This window comes from Haliotis rubra, unplaced genomic scaffold (assembly GCF_003918875.1).
Source record: "Haliotis rubra isolate DU_JTF1 unplaced genomic scaffold, ASM391887v1 Scf689, whole genome shotgun sequence".
Classification (NCBI taxonomy): Eukaryota; Metazoa; Mollusca; class Gastropoda; order Lepetellida; family Haliotidae; genus Haliotis; species Haliotis rubra.
The window spans coordinates 28,975-48,794 of NW_025767400.1; the positions used below are offsets into that span (position 1 = coordinate 28,975).

The 19,820-nt window shown below is 39.9% G+C and overlaps 1 protein-coding gene across 1 annotated transcript in view; it reads right to left on the reverse strand.

Moving 5' to 3' along the window:
* LOC124258250 (adhesion G protein-coupled receptor B1-like) overlaps positions 1-8,032 on the reverse strand; it is a 34,899-nt gene extending 26,867 nt beyond the window's left edge. The window contains exons 1-4 of the mRNA XM_046692320.1: positions 7,971-8,032; positions 7,235-7,339; positions 5,046-5,126; positions 4,533-4,631 (exon numbers count right to left, since the gene is read on the reverse strand). Coding sequence (XP_046548276.1) covers positions 4,533-4,563 — 31 coding nt within the window. The 5' untranslated portion in view covers positions 4,564-4,631; positions 5,046-5,126; positions 7,235-7,339; positions 7,971-8,032. The remainder of the gene's footprint in view (positions 1-4,532; positions 4,632-5,045; positions 5,127-7,234; positions 7,340-7,970) is intronic.
* Positions 8,033-19,820: the final 11,788 nt, after the last annotated feature.

The window sequence follows — 19,820 nt, forward strand, 5'->3', positions numbered from 1 at the left end:
AATGTAGGAACTTTGTATAGACATTATAGCATAATCCTACGTCAGTTTAGTTTTTAGACTTTGATCATATAAGCTTTTGAAAACAATTCATAAATTTCCTAACTATTCATTGTTCTTTGTTTATTGCCAAATTAGGTCATTCTAGTCCCGCCCGGGCGGTACTAGATGGGAACATGTTATCTATGTTACAAGGTGTTTATGCCAGCGTAAAGGCTTGTGCACGTAACAATGGAGGATTCACTGACTATTCTAATGCCCATTGGGTGTGAAGCAAGGATGTTGTTAAGTCCCATTCTTTTTTCCTTCTTCATTAGTAAATTACAAGATGAAATAGTTCATAACGGCAAACATGGTGTACAACTATATCCTGATATTTTGGAGATTTTAATGTTACTGTTTGCTGACGACGTGATATTAGTATTGGACTCAGTGGTAGGTTTACAGAACCAATTTGACATTTTGGGGAACTACTTGAAAGAATGGAGAATAGATGTTAAACTTGATAAGTCAAATATTGTTGTATTTAGAAGGGGTGGACAACTCGCTGATAGCGAAAAATGGTTTTACAACAGCATTACAATGCAAATAGTTTCTGAATATGAATATCTTGGAGTTCTTTCTAATTATACATTGAATATGGGTAAAACTGCTGTTGCTTTATCAGCAAAAGTATCAAAAGCTCTAGGTTATTTACTTTCATCACTTTATCCATAAGCGCCAATAACACCAAAGATATTTTTTTTAACTTTCCGTTGCCCAGATTCGACCAATGCTTTTGTATGGGGCAGAACTATGGTGTTTTCAGGCTTTTGAACCGATGGAAAAATACATCTATTGGCATGTAAGAAGTTCCTCAATGTTAACATTACAGCACCAAACTATATGGTATATGGAGAATGAGGAAGATACCCACTTTATATAAACTCACACCTTCGTTGCATAAAATATTGGTTCAAAATACTGAGAATGCATGAACAGCGTCTACCCAGAAAATCTTATAACATGCTGCTAAATTTAGATAATCTTGGCTATGTAACATGGCCATCAAATATAAGATATCTGTTATTTTCATATGGATTTGGATATGTGTGGATTTTCCAAGGTGTTGGTAACGAGTGTCTGTTTGTGAACGAATTTCGTCAAAGAGCCGTTGATACGTTTCGTCAGAATTGGATGAATACCCTTAATTTAAGTTCTAGTATACATAAATCCTTTAAAACAATGATCGAACCTGAGAGATATCTATCAAACATTACAAGCAAGAAAATTAGAAATACAGTTATTAGATTTAGACTGGGTTTGACAGATGTAGTGATCAATAACAGTCACTCTCCAAACATCTAAGATTTTGCCCTGTCTGTATGGCGGATATCAAGGACGAAATTCATCTGTTATTAATATGTGACGCCTATGCCGATTTAAGAAACCATCTTGATTTTGATCTTAACTTAAGTCATGTTATAAACGAAACCTCAATGGATTTTCCTAGAAATAATTGGCATCATTTTATTTTATAAAGGTGCAAACATTTTTATACTCCATTGAAAATCTTTTCAAAATGTGCTTGTGAGGTGGTCTCAAAAGCTCATCTAATGACGGGCTAAAATCGACCCCGGTAACCTCGTGAATCGGTGCGAAATTAACAATTAAATATAATATATGTATAATTCATAAACACTTTTGGTGTAATGTGCTGTTACTTATATTTATGCAGGCAATTAATTAAACCTGTAATGAGATAAAGTAAAGAGCACACAACATATGTACGTACTTCAGGCAGGCAGGTATCCGTTATAATGCATGTGTACCAAAAAAACAGTGTTTATAAATAAAGTATCTTGCAGTTGGAATTATCCAGAAGATAACTTAATGTGCAATGAAAATCCAGGTGTAGTTCTAAAAATAAATGTAATGAATTAAATAATAATTTAATAGCATGTAAACAATGATGAATATATCCAAACTTTTATTGATACCAATAGCTCTGAATAGGTGTCTTTCACAAATGTATTCTGTAATATGAGCTTGATTAATATATTATTACAACCCTATTTAGCATTTGGTTATGGTGCAGCATGTTCAGTTAAACATAACATCCACATGCTTGATTTATCAATAATATCTTGATGTCAACATTGTAAGGAACTGTTTACATTTTATTAAGTATATCATACTTGGTCTCACGTGTGTTATGTATTTTTTTCAGTTGGAACAGATGCACATCTTTAAGAGGAGAAAGAAGGAGGAATAGATTTCTTTATCACCACAATTACCATTGACATCAAGAGCAACACAAACTGAAACAGATCTTCAGATTTCTTTTAACATCTGGTGGTCAAGCAATATACATTGCAAATGAAGAAACAGCAAGTCATTGAAGTGTTGTATGTACTGTTATGAAACATTAAAGCCCTACACATCATCCTTTGGACACTTGCTTGAACAGGAAATGCTTGTAACCAGCAAGGTGTTGTGGAAAGTCTTGACATCTTGGGACTCTCAGATAATTCAGTGAGAATTTAGATGAGTGACCATGAAAGAACATTTGTATTCCAGATGATACTGTTACAGTATTTTTTCAGGTTTAGCATCTGGGAAATGCAAAGAATGTTTGATATGTTATGAGTAATTATGTCTTTGGAATAAAATTGCAGAAAAGTTCTAAAACTTGTTTATTGTTTTTAAGTGTGGATAAAGCAAGCACAAATTGAATGGTTTGGAAGATTTCTGCTTTTAGCCATGATATTGATTTGACAGTACATATACAATGATGGATGTAGGAGATTAGATTTTCAGTGTATGTAGCAAAGGTTACCAAGTGAGAGAGTTGGGTTTTACATCGCTTTTAGCAATATTCCAGCAACATCATGCTGGGGAGAGCAGCAATGGGCTTCACACTTTGCACACATGTGGGGAATCAAACCAGTGTGGCAAGTGTCAACAGTTTAACCACTAGGTTACCCTACTACTACAGTTTCCATGAAAAAACATGCTTACCAATGAAAAGTTAAACTTAATCAATGGCATAGGCACGTGATTCTACATGACATGCAATTTTGTTGAAATATGAAATTCTTAGTTTTTATTTGCTGTAAGATTACAACACTGGTTCATAGCACAATAACCAGTACACATTATTCTTTTCCATTATTTTAAAACATATTGGTCTAACTGTATAGTGGAAAATATGGAATGCCAGTTACCAACCTTGGCCTCATTGGAAGAATATTTGGAATATATAAGTTACTAAAAATGGGTGAAAAACACTATAAACATGACAAGTAATCATACTCATGCTGCTATCAGCCAGTGTCTGCAGAATCTACAGTCATGACATAGTATATATGCACATTTAGTTTCCCCATGTACTGATCAGTATATTTTACAATACAGGAAGTGTCTTGAGTGATTACTCCATATTTTGAGTGTATTTAGTCTTGCATTTTTGACACATGTGACTTGAAGGTGCTGTGTGCTGCTTCATAATTTGCTTACAGCATAGCAGAACCTCACCCCTGCATAACCAAGAACTAAGTAACACTCATGTCCTTTAGATCATAGTACATAGTTCACTCACTCCAAGACATCTAGTACAAAGTGTAATAAATATTGTCCAACAACCAGGTTATATATATCACCTCTAAAATAATGTTAACATAATTTGATAAATAATTGTTTCATGATGAATATTCATGAGGGTTTTCACATTTTTGTTTTGAATATCTGACAGTAGTAACCGAAATAATTGTTACCATGCCATCAAGGTTATTTTGTCGAGCTGTTGATTGATTTGTGACACTATGACTTCTTGTGTGAATAAAAACGTCACCATAAATGGGAAAGTTCATATATTTATAAAAAAAATTGGCACCACAACTGTTTCTTGCGTATTCGCTTGTCACCGGAAATCTAGTAGCGGAAGTAGCGCCTCGCGAGACTTACGGGCCCTATTGTACCGTATACCTTACACTGTAAAGCTGATAAACTCTACAATATATTGCACCGTATACCTTACACTGTACCGATCAGTCTGCGACTGGGCTGGCTGTACTGGCAGCAGCAGAGAATATTTTCGGCGTGCATTAGGCAAACTTGACACAGGCGAGTAATGTAGGTCTCAGACTCTTTTCTCTTACTGTTTAGGCATGAACAGATATTCGGACAATACAAAAATATTGTTGACTAGTATCAGCCATGCCAGGATAAACTGACTTGGGTTTGAATCCCATTATCGCCCTTAGTATTATCCTTAGTTCCTCTGTACCGTATCGACAGTCCTGCCACAATGGCGAAATACCCTGAAATACCATTTGCTGTACATTTTAGAGTGGATAACGTACTACTGTTATAGCGAACTAAATTAAGTGGTTCCTGTGAGTTCGTTTTATCCGTAATTTACATTACCCAGCACTCACATGGGTTACCATTCAAAGCGTTATACCTCTCATTCACAAAGCAAGAGTAAGTTCAACCATGTATGTATAAAGACACAGGCGTCATCAGCCCTTTCCAAAACACCTCAACAAACATACCTTGAAATCCCCCAGGACAGGGCCGCACCATGGTCGTATTTCCAACAGTCTGAGGCCACTCTGTTCCTCTGGAGTCTGTGATTTCAGGACACAGCTTTTCTACAAGCAGTTATATTGAATGTAACACACTGAGACCATACAAACTAGGGAAATATATAATTTAACACTGCAAAGAAATTACTTCTTCGGAAAGTATTTTTGAAGGATTGGGATGTTGTACTCATTAGGTCAGACAAACAAGAGAGACATTACACGCATGTCGTCAGTATTGAAAATGACCACCAAATCAGACCTCTCATTTATTAGGTACCGACCAGTTCATAACCGACTCGGACACTGCTTCAGGACATACAGTAGTTTATGTTTTTCTTGTCCAATAATCCTCACAAATACTCAAGTGATGATGTAAAATGAGCAGGGTGTCTGTGTCTGTGTCGGTGTCTGTGTGTTTCCCTGTTGTTAACCGTTTGTTCCGTTTACTATTCCGAAAAAGATTTTTGAAAAGGTTCTCACCCGGAATAACGACTGTTGTAGTTGGCTTCGTTGTTGTTGAAGGAGATGTCGCCCTCGTACTTGCTGGGGTTGTGCAATCCCCTGTTAAATATGCAGAATCATAACACGTCAATTTAATCATGTATGTGGAACGCATAGCCTTATGTTCTAGTATATTACATGTAAGTTTACTAATCGCGCACAAAGACCCTTTCCAACGTATCATTATACCGTTATGCATCTAGTTAAACCTTCTGTTTCAACTACAATTAACAGGACGAAATTCTACAACAGGTTCAGGAAACATATCTGTACATGAAGATTTGTTCCGTAGACTTATGCGAATCATGACTATTAACACTGAAACATATACACCTGAAATGTCTAAGTCCCAAACATAATCAAGAAATGTCACTTTGATGATAGATGTCTCAAATGTCATAAATCAATACCCGTAAGGATTGGGGTTAGAAGCAATCCCTGCTTTTCGTAAGAGGCGACGAACAGGATCGGGTAGTGTGGACATGACCCACGTGAAGAATCGAACCTGGGTCTTTAGCGTGACGCTTTAACCACGAGGCTACTCCCCGCCGTGAAAGGGTATGGGCTTTCAAAAATATTACAACATAACGTGTACGTATTGGTCGGTTGATATACGGTCAGAGTGGTTCCGCCGTATTCATGGCTTGTCTCCAGAGAGCCACCCGTGAAGATCCGGATTAGAGTTCAACTTCAGCAATCCATGCTTTTCGTTACAGGCGACAAACAGGATCGGGTGGTCAGACTTGCTGACTTGGTGGATACATTGAGTATGGTTTTACATCGTTTTTAGCAATATTCCAGCAATATCACGGCCGGGTCACCAGAAATTACGTCACACAATGGGCCCATGTGGGGATTCGAACCCGGGTCTTCGACGTGACGAGCCAACGCTTTAACCACTAGGCTACCCACCGCCCCAATATAATCAGACTCCCGCCATACGGAATATTGTTGTGTGCGGCGTTAAACAACAAAGGGACAAAAAGACCCAATAAATGAGTAAATATACATGAATGTATATATATATAGTTCAGTGTGCCTCACAACAGGATGGTGACAAAAAGCCCTTACGTTCTTATGTAACTTCTGAGGAGACTGAGGGCCAGGCGAATTGAAGTTTCACAGGACGTGTTCTCTCAGTTGTGATCAAAACAGCGAGAGAGTGAGAAATGGAAAATCCCAGATCATCCTCTTATGGACAGAAGACCGAGACCATTGAACATTGCTTCTATTTGGTTTTCATCCTGCCAAAGACACCAACCACTATTCTACTCCCAGATATTTCAGCAATATCCAGACTGGGGACACCAGAAAGGGTCTTTACATACAATACCCACTTGAGGAATCGAACTAGGGTTTTCGACGTGACAAGAGAACGCTTTAATAACCATAGATCTATTCATGTTCGGAATGTGACAGTTTTTCCTATGTGTCTGCTCTATTGTTAAACAGGCGTACCACACTGGCTCTCATCGCTCCCGTCCCTGCAGTCGTCGTGTCCATTACACACCAACAGCGTAAGGATACCGTTGGAATTCTGGCACCTGAATTCGAGATATGTGTCTGAAACAATTATGTATGCATGATAGTGATTTCTTCCCATAGAATATATATTTTATAAATACTAACCAGTGATCGATACTATTTGATTGATACTATGAGAAATCCCAAATTCTTTATATAAATAGACAGATAGATCAAAGGGTATTCAGGTGTACTGATGAGGTAATCTTTATATGGATAGATAGATAGATCAAATGCTCTTCATGTGTAATGTAGAGGTCATTTTTATATGGATAGGTAGATAGATCAAAGGGCCTTTATGTGTAATGAAGAGGTAATCTTCAGACAGACAGACAGATCAACGGCGCTGCAGGTTTAGGAAAGAGGTCATATTTATAATTTCTACTTCCAAGTACTTGGAACAAAGGAACACGTTCTATCGTGTTCGTGAGTGATTGGATATTGTTTTACACCACCTTCAGTAATATGTCAGCAATATCCAGACTGGGGACACCAGAAAGGGAACTTTACATACAATACCCACTTGAGGAATCGAAATAGGGTTTTCGACGTGACAAGAGAACGCTTTAATAACCATAGATCTATTCATGTTCGGAATGTGACAGTTTTTCCTATTTCTCTGCTCTATTGTTAAACAGGCTTACAACATTGTCTCTCATCGCTCCCGTCCCCGCAGTCGTCGTATCCATCACAAACCAACGTCGTTAAGATAGTGCGGGAATTCTGGCACCTGAATCTGTGATATGTGTCTGAAACTATTATGTATGCATGATAGTGATTTCTTCCCATAGAATATATATTTTATAAATACTAACCAGTGATTGATACTATGTGATTGATACTATGAGAAATCCCAAATGATATATATATATATATATATATAATTCTGTATATGAATAGACAGATAGATCAAAGGGTATTCAGGTGTACTGATGAGGTAATCTTTATATAGATAGATAGATAGATCAAATGCTCTTCATGTGTAATGTAGAGGTCATTTTTATATGGATAGGTAGATAGATCAAAGTCCCTTCATGTGTAATGAAGAGATAATCTTTAGACAGACAGACAGATCAACGGCGCTGCAGGTTTAGGAAAGAGGTCATATTTATAATTTCTACTTCCAAGTACTTGGAACAAAGGAACACGTTATATCGTGTTCATGAGTGATTGGATATTGTTTTACACCACCTTTAGTAATATGTCAGCAATATCCAGACTGGGGACACCAGAAAGGGAACTTTACATACAATACCCACTTGAGGAATCGAACTAGGGTTTTCGACGTGACAAGAGAACGCTTTAATAACCATAGATCTATTCATGTTCGGAATGTGACAGTTTTTCCTATTTCTCTGCTCTATTGTTAAACAGGCTTACCACACTGGCTCTCATCGCTCCCGTCCCCGCAGTCGTCCTCTCCATCACACACCCACGTCGTAAAGATAGTGAGGGAATTCTGGCACTTAAATATCATTTTTCTGTCTGAAACAATTATGTGCACTTGAAAGTGATTTCATCCCAAAGAATATATATTTTATACATACTAACCAGTGATTAATACTATGTGATTGATACTATGAGAAATCCCAAATGATATATATATATATATATATATATATATATATATATATATATATATAATTCTTCATGTGAATAGACAGATAGATCAAAGAGTCTTCAGGTGTAATGATGAGGTAATCTTTATATTGATAGATAGATAGATCAAAGGCTCTTCAGGTGTAATGTAGAGGTCATTTTTATATGGATGAATAGATAGATCAAAGGCCCTTCATTCGTAATGAAGAGATAATCTTTAGACAGACAGACAGATCAACGGCGCTGCAGGTTTAGGGAAGAGGTAATGTTTATAATTTCTACTTCCAAGTACTTGCAACAAAGAAACGCGTTCTATCGTGTTCATGAGTGATTGGATATTGTTTTACACCACCTTTAGTAATATGTCAGCAATATCCAGACTGGGGACACCAGAAAGGGACTTTACATACAGTACCCACTTGAGGAATCGAAATAGGGTTTTCGACGTGACAAGAGAACGCTTTAATAACCATAGATCTATTCATGTTCGGAATGTGACAGTTTTTCCTATTTCTCTGCTCTATTGTTAAACAGGCTTACCACACTGGCTCTCATCGCTCCCGTCCCCGCAGTCGTCGTATCCATCACACACCGACGTCGTATTGATAGTGCGGGAATTCTGGCACCTGAATCTGTGATATGTGTCTGAAACAATTATGTATGCATGATAGTGATTTCTTCCCATAGAATATATATTTTATAAATACTAACCAGTGATTGATACTATGTGATTGATACTATGAGAAATCCCAAATGATATATATATATATATATATATATATATAATTCTGTATATGAATAGACAGATTGATCAAAGGGTATTCAGGTGTACTGATGAGGTAATCTTTATATAGATAGATAGATAGATCAAATGCTCTTCATGTGTAATGTAGAGGTCATTTTTATATGGATAGGTAGATAGATCAAAGTCCCTTCATGTGTAATGAAGAGGTAATCTTTAGACAGACAGACAGATCAACGGCGCTGCAGGTTTAGGAAAGAGGTCATATTTATAATTTCTACTTCCAAGTACTTGGAACAAAGGAACACGTTATATCGTGTTCATGAGTGATTGGATATTGTTTTACACCACCTTTAGTAATATGTCAGCAATATCCAGACTGGGGACACCAGAAAGGGAACTTTACATACAATACCCACTTGAGGAATCGAACTAGGGTTTTCGACGTGACAAGAGAACGCTTTAATAACCATAGATCTATTCATGTTCGGAATGTGACAGTTTTTCCTATTTCTCTGCTCTATTGTTAAACAGGCTTACCACACTGGCTCTCATCGCTCCGGTCCCCGCAGTCGTCGTGTCCATTACACACCCACGTCGGAAAGATAGTGAGGGAATTCTGGCACCTGAATCTGTGATATGTGTCTGAAACAATTATGTATGCATGATAGTGATTTCTTCCCATAGAATATATATTTTATAAATACTAACCAGTGATTGATACTATGTGATTGATACTATGAGAAATCCCAAATGCTATATAATATATATATATATATATATATATATATATATATATATATATATATATATATATAATTCTTTATATGAATAGACAGATAGATCAAAGGGTATTCAGGTGTCATGATGAGGTATTCTTTATATGGATAGATAGATAGATCAAATGCTCTTCATGTGTAATGTAGAGGTCATTTTTATATGGATATGTAGATAGATCAAAGGCCCTTCATGTGTAATGAAGAGATAATCTTTAGACAGACAGACAGATCAACGGCGCTGCAGGTTTAGGGAAGAGGTAATGTTTATAATTTCTACTTCCAAGTACTTGGAACAAAGGAACACGTTCTATCGTGTTCATGAGTGATTGGATATTGTTTTACACCACCTTTAGTAATATGTCAGCAATATCCAGACTGGGGACACCAGAAAGGGAACTTTACATGCAGTACCCACTTGAGGAATCAAACTAGGGTTTTCGACGTGACAAGAGAACGCTTTAATAACCATAGATCTATTCATGTTCGGAATGTGACAGTTTTTCTTATTTGTCTGCTCTATTGTTAAACAGGCTTACCACACTGGCTCTCATCGCTCCCGTCCCTGCAGTCGTCGTATCCATCACACACCCACGTCGTTAAGATAGTGCGGGAATTCTGGCACCTGAATCTGGGATATGTGTCTGAAACAATTATGTATGCATGATAGTGATTTCTTCCCATAGAATATATATTTTATAAATACTAACCAGTGATTGATACTATTTGATTGATACTATGAGAAATCCCAAATGATATATATATATATATATATATAATTCTGTATATGAATAGACAGATAGATCAAAGGGTATTCAGGTGTACTGATGAGGTAATCTTTATATGGATAGATAGATAGATCAAATGCTCTTCATGTGTAATGTAGAGGTCATTTTTATATGGATAGGTAGATAGATCAAAGGCCCTTCATTCGTAATGAAGAGATAATCTTTAGACAGACAGACAGATCAACGGCGCTGCAGGTTTAGGGAAGAGGTAATGTTTATAATTTCTACTTCCAAGTACTTGGAACAAAGGAACACGTTATATCGTGTTCATGAGTGATTGGATATTGTTTTACACCACCTTTAGTAATATGTCAGCAATATCCAGACTGGGGACACCAGAAAGGGAACTTTACATACAATACCCACTTGAGGAATCGAACTAGGGTTTTCGACGTGACAAGAGAACGCTTTAATAACCATAGATCTATTTATGTTCGGAATGTGACAGTTTTTTCTATTCGTCTGCTCTATTGTTAAACAGGCTTACAACATTGTCTCTTATCGCTCCCGTCCCCGCAGTCGTCCTCTCCATCACACACCCACGTCGTAAAGATAGTGAGGGAATTCTGGCACTTAAATATCATTTTTCTGTCTGAAACTATTATGTGCACTTGAAAGTGATTTCATCCCAAAGAATATATATTTTATACATACTAACCAGTGATTAATACTATGTGATTGATACTATGAGAAATCCCAAATGCTATATAAAGAATATATATATATATATATATATATATAATATATTCAAATATTTCATGTGAATAGACAGATAGATCAAAGAGTCTTCAGGTGTAATGATGAGGTAATCTTTATATTGATAGATAGATAGATCAAAGGCTCTTCAGGTGTAATGTAGCGGTCATTTTTATATGGATGAATAGATAGATCAAAGGCCCTTCATTCGTAATGAAGAGATAATCTTTAGACAGACAGACAGATCAACGGCGCTGCAGGTTTAGGGAAGAGGTAATGTTTATAATTCCTACTTCCAAGTACTTGCAACAAAGAAACGCGTTATATCGTGTTCATGAGTGATTGGATATTGTTTTACACCACCTTTAGTAATATGTCAGCAATATCCAGACTGGGGACACCAGAAAGGGACTTTACATACAGTACCCACTTGAGGAATCGAAATAGGGTTTTCGACGTGACAAGAGAACGCTTTAATGCCAGTGATTGATATCATGAGCAACCTCAAACGCCATATATATATATATATATATATATATATACTAGAGATTCATTCTTTAATATAGACAGATAGGTAATAGATAGATGATCAACATGATCAACGGCTCTTCAGGGTAGTGAAGAGGTTCTGTTTATATAGGTTCATGCTTACATACATACATGCATGCATGCATGCATGCACACACACACACACACACACACACACACACACACACACATACATACATACATACATACATACATACATACATACATACATACATACATACATACATACATACATACATACATACATACATACATACATACATACATACATACATACATGGACAAAAAAGGCTCTACATGGGTAGGTAGGGCCTGCAGTTGGGGAGCAGGGTAGAGGGGTGGGACTCTACATGAAGAGGAGAGTCCTGCAATCGGGAGAGGGATGGGGCCCTACAGTGTGTTTAGAGCTAGGGAAGGTTCAGAACTGGGAAAGTGTGGACCTAGATAGGGAAAGTATACGGCCGTGAGAGGGTGAAACTGAGGGAGCGTTTACAGCTGTAATAGAGTGGCCAGAGCTATTGGATGTTCAGGACTGGGAGAGGGTGCAACTGAGGGAAGGTACCCAGCTGTAACAGGGTGGCCAGAGCTAGGGAAGGTACAGAACTGAAACATGGTCGGAAACGGCGTCGCCCATTGTTCGACGTCCGCTATATTTATTTTGTTAATAGTGAGGGAGGTAATACCGTATAAGTAGTTCCTCTCCCACGAATCCTCTGTGTGGTCTGTTCTTTAGAAAGTACAAATGGGGTTGGCCTTCTTTGATATCCACTCAATCGATACTGCACGTTTTGATAGACCATACGGGGTAAGTGGTATGTGGCTGACTAACACCCTCGTGTTTGTCGGGCTCATGCTGACCCTGCCTGAAAGTTTCTGCTCTTTACCCCTGCACAGTGCAGACTATTCGACAGTCACTGATTGCATTTTAAAGGCATCTCATGGTTTTTATATCGATTAATCTTGTCACTTCGTTACTGATCACTGACACAACTCCAGGCAAACGTCAGACTCATTCCGTTGATTGTTTTTCCAGTGTTACCATCTCTTGTCGGCTGAGCCGTTAACAGCTAAAGATTCCACTCAAGTTGCCAAGGCTTTGGAGCGTATCTATAAATGAAGCCCTTTGACGTGGCCTGCATCCACGTTGGTCAGGGCATACTTGTACGTTTTGCGTCTCACCTCATCATGTGGGAGAAACAAGATGTCAGTTTGATGCACTACACTGGGTATTGAAATATCAAAATTTCTTCTTGGGACGTATCGCAGAGCCGACAGGTAGATTTGCCACAGGGCTTGTTTCTTCAAGCAAACCTTAGCAGCGTCTTCGGAGACCTTCGCGGCTTCGGCAAGCTTGTGGGTGGCACCCTCGCCTTTCCAGTATCCTCGTGGGCTGTAGTAAATCTTATCCATTATATTCTTTTATTTATATTTTTTCTTTAATACAACTGTGCCCGTACACGTAAGTAGTAACACCATCGTCGGTGATCCATCTTTTCATATCCATCAGCGACAACGATGTTTTGTTCATTCCCAAGCCGTATATCCTGTGCTTGTCACTTCTCAGAGTGTTCATTTCGTGCTTGAAGGTTCGTCTATCGAACAGGGCCTCTTTGAATGGTTCGTGTTTGATTTGTTTTTTTCGCCACATATTTCTTCACGCCCTTGACCTTTCTGATTCTCTGCAGTCAACTTTCTTAGGCCTCAATCTGAAGTACTCGCAATTGGGGTTCCGGCACATTCGTCCTCTATTTTCTGGAGCACTTTTTTGTTCATTTGGCTGTGTAGGGTGTGGTCTTTTGTGTAGTCGCTCGAATCGTCTGCGTATACGTCTTTGGTACGAATTTCCATCAACAACTGATCGGTGTCAGTGTACACCTCGCATCTATTGCAGTACTGCAACTTGAGTTCATTGTAGTAGAAGTCGTACATCAAGTGTTTGGATAAGTCAAGAATGCTCATGCGAACGTAGAGGGGTCGGTTGAACTTGATGTGACTCTCGGCCATGTGCGACGCCACCAGGTCGTCATCGAATATCTTGCTTCTTTTGAAGGCTGGGCTCGCTATCAGTTACCTGAGTCATTCTTCCTCATGAGATCTGGCTAACTTCACGTTCATGCACTTCCTTAAGTTCTACATTGTTTTGCTGAATTCCGAGTTGTTCATGAGCTTGAATAGAATATTTTCGAAATCGCTATTGGCTTGTTTTCTTTAATCCGTGTTCATCCTTATGTAAGCTTCCATCCAGGGATTTTGACCAAACACGAGCACCCTATGATCTGTTTTTCAGCTTCATTCCCAACGACAGATACAACTGCAGATTACGATAATGTATGATGTATATTTTCTTATCCATCAAGTTGGATACAAGTTTTTCTATCGGATCGACTTTCTTTTGTTTACCTTTTTTAGTTGTTCCCAACAATTTTCGTTGGTAGCCGGACATCCAGTCTTGATTCACTATCAATCGTTCGGATAAGTGTTGTGGGATGGATGTTATTCTAAGGGATAGTCTAAGTCCACTTCAAGTGTGTACTCCTCGTCTGAATCTTTAGGGATTCTCATGACATCGATATCAGGATTCACCCACCCAAATCCCCCTGTTGGTAAAGGTTGACTCATAGCCCAGCTGTACAGGTTGTTGGCATTGAGATTAAGTTTCAACAGCTGGCTTGGGTCGTGACCTTCCACGTGTTTATTGTTGGCCTTCGCATACTGTTTGGCAGCCATCGAAATTCCACCTTACAGGCTTTTGTCATAAACATGTGCATATCGTACTCCATCAAGAGTTTCAATTTTACATCGGTCTTTTTTATTCATTTTTTTCTGACTATCTCGAACACACCGGCAAGCAACAGAACGTCAGTTTTCCAGTACAGGTCGTGGTAGTTGCCTAAATTCTCACAGCTGAATTTGTCCCACAGCTCAAGGGCATGCCAGTAATCATCATGGGATATTTTTGATTGAGTTAATTGACCGTAAAATGATTCGATGGAAGGCAATTTCGTTTCGGCGAATCTTGACCAATTGTCCATGTTCTCGTACGGGTAGACACCCTTCCTCAGCAACAGAGGTCGAGTCGCTGCGTCGGTGTATGGATTCGTTATGGCGAGGGCATCCGTGTTGTTAACATTCTCCAAAGTGTCCACCAATGACAGCAGAAATTGAACGCTGTCTATGAATCTCAGTCCGCCCACGAGAACGAGATGTATTTTTCAATGTTGTTTGGAATGCAAGTCAAGTTGCCATCGATCTTCAAGATGGCCTGCATGATTGAGTACAAGTCATACCCGCGCAGGTGGTGAAACAGCACGGTTTTTTTTAATGTTTTGGGGTTTATTCTAAGCTTCAAGTTGCACTCGTTGTGGGCGGTACCTCTGTATTTACCCGTGATGTGACAGTGATCTCTCACCGAATCACCGTTCAGGGGTTGCTTGCACACGTGACAACTCTTGGGATTCTTGTGATTGGGATCTCCCCAGAGAGATCCCAGAGAGATCCCAATCACAAGAAGCCCAAGAGTTGTCACGTGTGCAAGCAACCCCTGGGCATACGTATGGGTGCGATTTTGTATAAACCATTTTTGATCGTTTAATCCATGTTTTGTAAACAGGTGAGAAATCGCTCAGCTGCGTTGTGGCCCCTGTAGATCATAGGAGCCTTCGTTTTCCAGTCGTATCGGAGCACCAAGTAACCAAACCCACAAACCTGGTGTTCCTGCATTTTGTAAGTGAATCTTTGTTCGGTGCTGTCTGGCCTGTTGTGTTCAATATTATAATGGGGGCTTCGAAGTCAGCATTAATGACATAGGGCACAGGCATTTGTTTCTTATGGTTGACAAATTCGAGAATGTTGTCATTTTCTTTCGGCATGATGATCCTGATCGCGATCTGCCCCGCACCTCCGCTCGACTGTAACCGTTCAGACACCACTCACAGATGTGGGGTTTCTCTTTATGCCTCGACTGATTGTTTAAGAGCCTGCACAGACTTTCAATTTTTGTATAGTGAAACTGACCCTCTTTTTCGACCAGGAATGTGTTAATCCTGGAAATGTGTTCTTTTCGATTTGGGAGATTTGGGAGATGGGTGTGGGTTCGTCTATGCCATGCCCTTTAAGCCCGTTGTCTTCGGGCCTATTCTTTAGTTTAGTTTTGATGTTGAGGATGGCTTGTTTATTCTTGTCAATGTAAAATCCCCCTTTGAGCGGCATGTAGTTCGCTATGTCCAACTTGATGGTGTCGATACTTCACACCACCATTCCAGAACCCCCGTGCGTCCATCGTTCTAAGGATTCCTGTATTTTTTGCAAAGACACATCAGTGGTTGAATCAATCGAGTTGGGTTGGGTAATGACCTGTTTGACTCTGAAGTCACTATATGGATGAAATATTGCCGAGATGACGTTAAATTCTAACTCACTCACTCACTCAGGCGATAATGACATTTCACCCCCACTCTGCACACCGAACACATGTAGTTCATGTTACCTTCTGTTATCAACATGAAGTGGATGCCACAGTACTCGGTCAAGCATTTTTTGCCACAAGTCTCAGCTTTTCCCAGGAGGACGAATTTGCAATGATACAGAGTGGGCCTCATCGTTATACACATATAAAAATATTTTAATCTAATTGCTTGGTGAGAAGTACAGACACGCCCAGACCAAACGCCACGAAAGGTCAGTTCGCGTTTTTCCTACCCTGGGAGGGTGTGTAATACTGTGAGATCGTCGGCGTGTGGCCGACCCATTTCAATTGTTTTCCCGTGACGAGATAATACTCGTTCATGGTCTCGTCCACGTCCTTGAAGGTTCACAAGGTGTGACCTTCCCATTTGAGATGATCATTGATAAAATCAATTCTCTGCATGCATTTTCTCGCGTAGTCTGTTTGCGCAGCCTGCAGTCTCTCGAGGGCGAAATCATGCCGTTTTCATTCCGCCAGTCCCAGATCTATGACGAGCATGCTCATGTCGTATGTGTTGAAATCGCGTTTGGGAGTTTGTAGTTTGGTGATCATTTTGCTCAGTTACGCTCAATAGTTGATGTCTAGACTGCTCACCACTGCGGAGTGATACGGGTCGTTGAAGAATGTTTTTCGATCAGTGGGAGTAGACATGTATATATATCAAAATATAGGTGGATTTACCTCTAATTGTTTCAGCGGTGGATCAGCTGTCAGTGGGCTGGGTGAGTTTTGTTTCGAGTATAGCCATGCAGTATCATCACTGCTGCAATATACAGGATTCATGTTTGTGCTGGGTTTTTGCCTTTCGAGCCAAACTGCCTTTTCTACCGGCGGCTACTTTTGTTCTTTAGGGGGTTCTTTGTTACCCTAACCACCGTCATTTCCGTCGATGTCCCAATATCTGGGTTTGTCGTTGTTGCAACATCCAGGTTCGTGATCGTTTGTTGTTTGTAGACAGCATCTCGTATATTGTTTGGCAAACATTTTTTTCTTTAAATCGACAATGTTTCACTGTGATGATAGCCACGGTCATGGGAGCCAAGGACATGCCTTACTGGTGGCACAGCTCGCAACTGACAGCACTCAAGGCGTGGCTGATGAACAGATCCACGTCAATGGCTTTGCACAGGTACAGCCGATGTTCCAGCAGGATGGGAAGGAGATACGAAGCCATGTCCAGGTAGTGTTACATCATGACCGACCGTATGTTTTTTTATCATTTTGGCACCGAGTCTTGAACTCAGCTTAGTTAGCACACTGTATATGCCAAGGGTTGGTCTGTTTTCAGTAAGTGTTATGTGCGTTTCGTTTTGGCCAGCAGTTTTTCATGTGGTCTCGCACAGGTTTGGTAGAAATCACGTCGTTTTTCCGCAGACATTCTTCGAACAAATCCCTGTCCTTGCAATGGACCAGGGCCACCCATCATGTCTGTTCCCAGAAGTCTTTCAGCACCGAGTTGAATTTTTATGTCAGCACTCAAATGCTGTGGTTCATGTGGCTGCCCGAGAAGGCCAGGTACGACAGCATGTCTCTCTTTTTGACGATCTCTTTGTTCACACTGCAGTCTACAATGAACAGCATCGACTTGCACTTGAACTTGACATGAAACACTTGCAAGCAGTCCTGCAGACGCGTTCCAGGATCAATCATATGCACCTCCACATTGTTCATCACCAAGGCTCTCTCCGTGTACGTTTTGTTGATGGGCAACCTTGGTGATTTGGATCGTGATACCCTGGCATCCGTTTTTGATGTGACGTCCACTGCTGTAAAGCCGATCGTCCTCCTTGGATGTTCAGCCACAATGCATACCTGTTGAACAGGTAATCCCAAGTTGGCATGTAGTGGAGACCCAGACTCTTGACGACAACGTTGATTTACGGTGCACACTTGATCACTAGCAGTTTTCGGATCTCATCCCACTGTTGGTGGGCCCTCATGCCATGGCTGACCGCTCTCGACGGTCACTTACACTTCCATGATCTCGGGGGTTCAAATACGAATAGTGTTCCCTCACCGGGATGATAAAAAATACCCTTCATCAATCGAGCCGGCACGTTCAGATTGATGTTCCTTGATGATCTTCTGGTGCGAGAGGATACGATCATACAAGATGAATATCTCTCCCACGTACTGGTTGCGAATCTGCAAGGTCCTGTATCCGAGACCACATCGAACTCAAACAAAATGGTGTAGATGGTGTGGATGCTGTTGTCATCACCGGTGCAGATGACATTTCCGAAGTCATTGAAAGTGAGTTTGTATTCCAGCCAGTCGCCCAGCATGGCCTGGTAAAATGCCATGTCTCCCTCAAGGAGTCGAGCGGAATGCAAAACCAGTTTCGAACGGTGTTACATGTTTGAGATTGTCTTGCGTGAAAGCAAACCCTGTGTGCAACCTAGTTGCATTACAGCTGTCCGGGCAGATGCCTTGATATACCATGTTTTACCATTTGCCCTCAGTTCTCCAGATGTCCATGTAATCGAAAGACACATTGCTGTCGTCGATGCCCACCACCTCATTCCAGCTGATTTTGATCGTTGTTTGCGTGACAATCTTCCGGCCAATGTTTCGCAAGAGTCGTTCTCTGTCTCGCAAATCAAAACGATGTAAAAAAAACAGGTGTGCAATGCCAGCGACGATGATGTCATTTGCACCCAGACTGGGAAAGCGCACGAACATCACTCATGTTGAATTTATATTATTGTCAATATATATTTAACATATTATTGTCATTTTATATTTAACATGTTTATTAAGCACAACTGCTTCACGCAATCAAAAAAAAATAACACATCGTGTTGACTTGATGCCACACTCTGCGATATCATGTATTACCTGTGATGGACCAACATAAACAATTTGAGAAACAACAGCAAGCTATTTTTAAACAGAGACAATCACATCATTTCCGATGGTTATTACAGTGTTTGTTTGCTGAACGACGAAATTTTCAAACCCATCCGAGCCAGTCTCAGTCGAGTGGAACACTCACATTAACCAGCGGAAAAGATCCCCAGAGACTCGGTAAAAACTTGGCGAGAACAATTTGGTTGACGGGAAACGAACTACCCTCTCTCTCGTCCATGACCAGATTGAAAGTACTGGATCTTGTACCATATCAAGAGCTGTGAATTCATCTCGATCAGATTAGCATGATGGATAACATTCAAGGCGAATGTGCTTCGAGTCTGTTGAGAACCGTTGAGGTGAAAGACGAAACGTACAACAGCGGCAGAATTGAACCAAAGTTAGCACAGGGTACGATCATGAAACTCAAAATATCCGTTTTACATATAAAACATAAACCAATGCATATAGGCTATTTGAGCATGATCCTGCATATCAACAATGAACACTCAAGGTCCCGGAATGCACCACCTTAGAAAATGTGCCACGATCGCACTCTCTGATCTAGGGGACATACCGGGATTTGACAAACCCAGTGTGAGAGGCAAGTCGTATGCCTTGCACTTACAAAACAACGTGTACACGCGGAAAGAAGTGACAGCCTCCGGTGACGGTGTTGGTAACTTAGAGATTTAAAGGATGTTGAAACCAGGGGACTTGTAAACACCACTCAATACAATTTCGTCTGTAACGATAATGATAAAT